Source organism: Hipposideros armiger, unplaced genomic scaffold, assembly GCF_001890085.2.
Source record: "Hipposideros armiger isolate ML-2016 unplaced genomic scaffold, ASM189008v1 scaffold_1168, whole genome shotgun sequence".
In the NCBI taxonomy this organism is placed as follows: domain Eukaryota; kingdom Metazoa; phylum Chordata; class Mammalia; order Chiroptera; family Hipposideridae; genus Hipposideros; species Hipposideros armiger.
The window spans coordinates 357695-363690 of record NW_017732518.1 but is presented as its reverse complement, the minus strand read 5'-3'; the positions used below and the strand labels follow the sequence as shown (position 1 = coordinate 363690).

At 43.1% G+C, this 5996-nt stretch overlaps 1 protein-coding gene across 1 annotated transcript in view; it reads left to right on the top strand.

The window, feature by feature from the left end:
* The window catches only part of ZNF304 (zinc finger protein 304), a 17639-nt gene that overhangs the window by 9960 nt on the left and 1683 nt on the right, over positions 1–5996 (top strand). The window contains 1 exon segment of the mRNA XM_019632741.1: positions 3191–4955. Coding sequence (XP_019488286.1) covers positions 3191–4955 — 1765 coding nt within the window.

The following is a 5996-nucleotide window of genomic DNA, read 5'->3' as shown; positions in this document are numbered from 1 at the left end:
CTCACACTCTTGAGTGAGCTCTTAACCAACTGAGCCACTTGGTCAGTACCTAGCAGAGTAATTTTGACCTCATAGAATAAGTTGGGAAGTGTGTCCTTTATTTTCTGGAAGAGTTTTTGAGGGATTAGTGACGTTGCTTCTGTAAATATTTTCTAGAATTCCTTAGTGAAGGCACCTGAGCCTGGAATTTTCTTGTAGAAAGATTTTCAATAAAAATTTAGTATAGTTCTATATAGATTTTCTACTTATGTCAGTTTTTGTTTTGTTTTCTTAAATTGAAATTTATTGTTTTTTATTTTATTTATTTATTGTTAATTTTTATTGAGTAACAGTGTTTTTTTCCCAGGACCCATCAGCTCCAAGTCAGGTCATGGTCCTTTCAATCTAGTTATGGAAGGCACAGCTCAGCTCCCAAGTCCAGTTGCCGTTTTCAATCTAGTTGCTGGGGGGGAGAGGGCACGCAGCCCACCATCCCATGCAGGAATCCTGCCAGTAACCTTGTTATTTAGAGCACATGTTCTTAACCAACTGAGTCATCTGGCCGCCCACCCGCAGCTCAGCTCAAGTTGTTGTCGTCAATCTAGTTGTGGAGGGCGCAGCTCACTGGCCCATATGGGAATCAAACCAGCAACATTGTTGTTCAGAGTACACGAGAGCTACCCGGCCGCCCCTACTTATGTCAGTTTTGATTTTGGTGTCTTTCTAGGAATTTGCCCATTTCAACTAAATTGTCTAATTTAGGAGGATAAAGATTGTTCATAATGTTTCCTGTCTTATCCTTGCTTTGGGGCTAGTTTGGTCTTTATTTTCCAGGTTTCATAACATGGAAGCTTTGGTAATTGACATCCTTCTTCTTTTGTAATAAGCTGTTTAAATCTATATATTTCCCTCTAATCATTTAATTTAGCTGGTCACATTCGTTTTTATAGGTAACATTTTTATTTTCATCTAGTTTAAAATATTTATGTTTTTACATTTTCCCTTATAATTTCTCCTTTTACCCATAGGATATTTGGTGGTGTGTGGTTTTGCCTAGGAACCTTGGTCTGTAACCAATTGGCTGTCTTTTGGGGACTGAGGCCTGAACACTGACTGAGTTTTAGAAGTTTGGGACTATTCAATGATGTGCTAATTTTCAGAAACTGAGTTACTGGGATGAGGCTGTTGTTGACTAAGCTGGCTTTCAGAGTTCATCCACAGTTATCTCTTATAAATCTTGGTTTCTTGTTTACGACTTTGGAATTTGGCCAAAGTACAGTCTTCCTTTCCTGAATGTGAAAAACAACCACTTGGTTGTTAGCCCCCTCTTTTGTTCTTCCTCAACCAAACCTATAGGAGAGACCATAAGGTATTGTCCAAAATCACAGGTGTGATTTTGAGCTGTGTTGCCATTGTTATTTAATTGCCAAATATAGCTCTAACTACTGACTTTTTGTAATGTATTGTAAAAAGCTAGATACAGGATCTTTAGGGCATCCTGNGAAGGACATCTTGGTTGCTTCCAAGTTTTGGCAATTATGAATAAACCCACAATAAATATTTTTGTGCAGGTTTTATGTGGGCATAAGTTTTCAACTTGTTTGGATTGAAGCCAAGGAATATGATTTGCTGGATCATATAGTAAATGTATGTTTTGTTTAGTTTTGTTAGAAACTGTCTTCCAAAGTGGCTGTACCATTTTGCATTCCCACTGACAATGAGCTTGTTCCTGTTGTTCCACATCCTTATCAGCATTTGGTTGTGTCAGTATTTTGGATTTTAGCTATTCAAATAGGTGTGTAGTGGTATGTCATTGTTGCTTTAATTTGCAATTCCCTAATGACATATGATGAGTATCTTTTCATATTTTAACAGTGTCTTTTGCAGAGCCCAAGTTTTTTATTTTAATCAAGTCTAAACTACCCAATTTTTATATCCTGGATTGTATTTTTCGTGTTGTATCTAAAGTCATTGCCAAATACAAGGTCACCTACGTTTTCTCCTGTTATTTTCTAAGTATTTTATAGTTTTGTGTTTTGCATTTAGGTCTGTTATCCTTTTTCAGAAAATATTTATGAAAGGTATAAGATCTGTGTCTATATCATTTTTTTAAATATGAGGATGTCTGATAGTTCCAGCACCATTTTTTGGAAAGTCTATCCTTTCTCCATTGAATTGCCTTTGTTCTTTTTTCAAAGATCACTTGACTGTATAGTTGTGGATCTATTTCTAGACTCTGTTCCAATTTTTTCCATTTATTGAGATAATCATTGTGTGGGTATGGGTTGATACTCAGATATTAAACTACCATATTTCCCCATGTATAAGACGCACCTTTTTTCGGAAAATTTGGGGTCTAAAAACTGGGTGTGTCTTATACAGTGGTTGTAGACTTTTTACTTGCATTTCCTGCTCTTTTCGAATTTTGCTTTTTTATGATGAATAAAACTTGAGTTCAATAACTTTATGTAATACATTTTTTTTCAAATTTGGGGCCCCCAAATTAAGGTGTGTCTTATACATGGGAGCGTCTTATACATGGGGAAATGTGGTAATCTTGTGTTTCCTGGAACAAATCCCACTTGGTCATGATTTATAATTCTTTGCATATGTTGCTGAATCAGTTTTCGGATACTTTGTTAATCTGTTTTGCATCTGCATTGATGAGGGATAATGGGTTTGTAGATTTCTTGTGATATCTTTGACTTTGCTATCAGAGTAATTTTCTTTCTTTTTTTTTTCTTTTTGCTGAGCCATCTGCCACCTGTTGGCAGCTCAGCAGCAGCTCAGCTCGGGCCGGGAATCGAACTGGNCTGTGCACACATCCTTCAGTCATCCTGAAGAACCAGCTACTTCCTTGCAATCAGATTTCCCTTGCCCTGGACATAGCCTTCGGCACAGAGCTCACCTGCCACCAGCAGCCAAGACCCTGCTGAAACTCTTTTGGAGAAGAGTGAGTTGGAGACCTCACCTCTGATTCCTATACCATACACCATCATTGTGTCTTTACCTGTCATTAGAGTCCCTCTGTTCTGTGGCCTTCAGAGGGCCAGGACTGATAGTGGGCCCTTTTTCACCCACATCCTGGCTCCTTCATCCTGCCCACAAGCCAATGGGCTCATTCCTTGGTGTGTCACACACATGTATGTGATGGGGCTGCTGCTTCCCACCAAAGTCAACCTGCACTTCACCAGCAGTTTTTTGCTTTCAGATTGCTGGCGTGGAGCAGACCATGAGGACGCCCCTTCTGAGCAGAGCATTTCTGTAAGAGTGTCACAAGTCAGGACTCTCAAGTCAGGTCCATTTATCCAGAAAGCCCACCCATGTGAGATGTGTGACCCACTCTTGAAAGACGTTTTGCATCTGGCTGAACACCAGGGGTTACACGCTGTGCAGAAACTGTACACATGTGACCCACGTGGGAGAGGATTATCGTTGGGTGCAAATTTTGACCAGCACCAGAAGCGATATAGTAGAGAGAACCCCTTCAGCAGCGATGAAGGTGGGGCCTCGTTTGTGAAGAGCTGTGTAGTCCACATGTTAGGGAGGCCCTGTACTTTCAGGGAGGAAGGGATCGACTTGCTGGACAGCTCTGGCCTCTTCCAGCACCAGCCCAGTCACTGTGGGATGAGTCCGTGCAAAAGGACAGAGTTCACAGAGTCCTTCCCACACAGCTCCAGCCTCGAGCGGCACCAGGGGGACCATGATGGACAGATGCTCTTCAATTGCAGTGAAGATGGGAAAGCCTGCCTGAACACCTTTACTCTTCTTGACAAACTGATAACTCATACTGAAGTGAGACCCATTAGATGCCTACCATGTGGAAATATGTCCAAGGAGAAATCGGCTCTTATTCATCACCGAAAAATTCATAATGGAGAAACTCCACATGTGTGTAAGGAGTGTGGAAAGGCCTTCATTCACCTGTCCCACCTGAAAATGCACCAGAAATTTCACACTGGGAAAAGACATTATACATGCAGCGAATGTGGCAAGGCCTTCAGCCGCAAAGACACACTTGTGCAGCACCAGAGAGTCCACACGGGAGAGAGGTCTTATGACTGCAGTGAGTGTGGGAAAGCCTATAGCAGAAGCTCCCACCTTGTCCAGCACCAGAGAATCCACACCGGCGAGAGGCCTTACAAGTGCGGTGAGTGTGGGAAGGCCTTCAGCCGTAAAGACACACTTGTGCAGCACCAGAGGTTTCACACTGGAGAGCGGCCATACGAGTGCAGCGAGTGTGGGAAATTCTTTAGCCAAAGCTCTCACCTGATTGAGCACTGGAGGATTCACACTGGGGCGAGGCCTTATGAATGCATTGAATGTGGAAAATTCTTTAGCCATAACTCCAGCCTCATTAAACATCGGAGAGTCCACACAGGAGCAAGGTCTTATGTGTGCAGCAAATGTGGAAAGGCTTTCAGCTGCAAAGACACACTTGTCCAGCACCAGATAATTCACACAGGAGCAAGGCCTTATGAATGCAGCGAGTGTGGGAAAGCTTTTAGCCGCAAGGACACACTTGTGCAGCACCAGAAAATCCACACAGGAGAGAGGCCTTACGAGTGTAGTGAGTGTGGAAAATTCTTTAGCCACAGCTCCAACCTTATTGTGCACCAGAGAATCCACACTGGAGCAAAGCCTTATGAGTGCAGTGAGTGTGGCAAATGCTTCAGCCACAACTCCAGCCTCATTCTACACCAGAGAGTTCACACCGGAGCAAGGCCTTACATGTGCAGTGAGTGTGGAAAAGCCTACATTAGTAGCTCCCACCTTGTTCAACACAAGAAAGTTCACACTGGAGCAAGACCTTATGAGTGCAGTGAATGTGGGAAATTCTTTAGCCGCAACTCCAGTCTCATTCTACATCAGAGGGTTCACACTGGAGAAAAGCCTTACGTGTGCAGCAAATGTGGGAAAGCCTACAGCAGGAGCTCCCATCTTGTTCGGCACCAGAAAGTTCACACTGGAGAAAGGCCTCAGGAATGCAACAGTTTTGGTGGTCCTTTAACTGCATCTCTTAAACTTGTTTAGTACCAGAAAGTTCACACTAGAGAAAGGCCGTGTGAATGCAGAAAATGTGCTGTGTCCTTGTTCCACCTCATAGGATCTACACTCGAGAAAAGCTCTGTGAGTACCTTTTGTGAGGGAGCCATCAGCCGGTACGTGAACCTTGTATATGCATGCATCCATCCTGGGGACATTCCCAATAAGTACCATGTAGATGGGAAACTTTCAGGAGGTACATTGTGCTTTCTAAAACTGTTCAGGGACCTTGACAGAATTACATCAATGCCAGTGCCTCTGGCAGAAGCCATCTCATTGCTGTCAGCTGTCAGGGTCCCCCAGTGTGTCAATCACTCCAGTATGCTCAGGGAAGGTGACCTTCCTGCACTCTCTTTCTTATTTCCTGGAGAGAATCATGAGTGTTCTGAGTTCATTGAAGGTCCTCATCTTCTCCCCCATGACTGGCCAAAAGGATCTGAGCTGGAGTGTGTTGGAGATTTCCAGATAAGATTTTTCTTCTTCATGGACAATGTTGACTGTAAACAGAGCCATGACTTATTTGTCCTGCTTCCATATCACTCAACTTTGGAACTGCCTGCCCCATGTTGCTCTGGTTTGTGCAGTGATAAAGACCTGTGGTGGCAGTCTTTACTTTGGGGAGGGGGCTGTTCACTGTGTGGAATGGATTGAAAATAAATTGGGTTCTGCCAATATGAAGGGAATAACACGTTTTTTTGGCACCAACTTTATGTGCCTCAGAAGAGACAGCAGGATGGCAGAAAACTTATCTCAGTCTAGTTTGGCCTCGTTTACATTGCTGCCCAAGGCTTGCTAGAAAAGACTGAAGAGCTTTGTGTGCCTAATTCTGGGGCCTGGAAGTCAGGATTTCCTGTGAGCCAAGTTCATTCTTAGAAGGGCATAGTTGGTGTGAAAACCTCCAGTGCTTCTGGAAGCAACATAAATTAGGTTCCTTGAGGGCCAGCCAAGTGGCGCAGTTGGTTAAGAGCTCG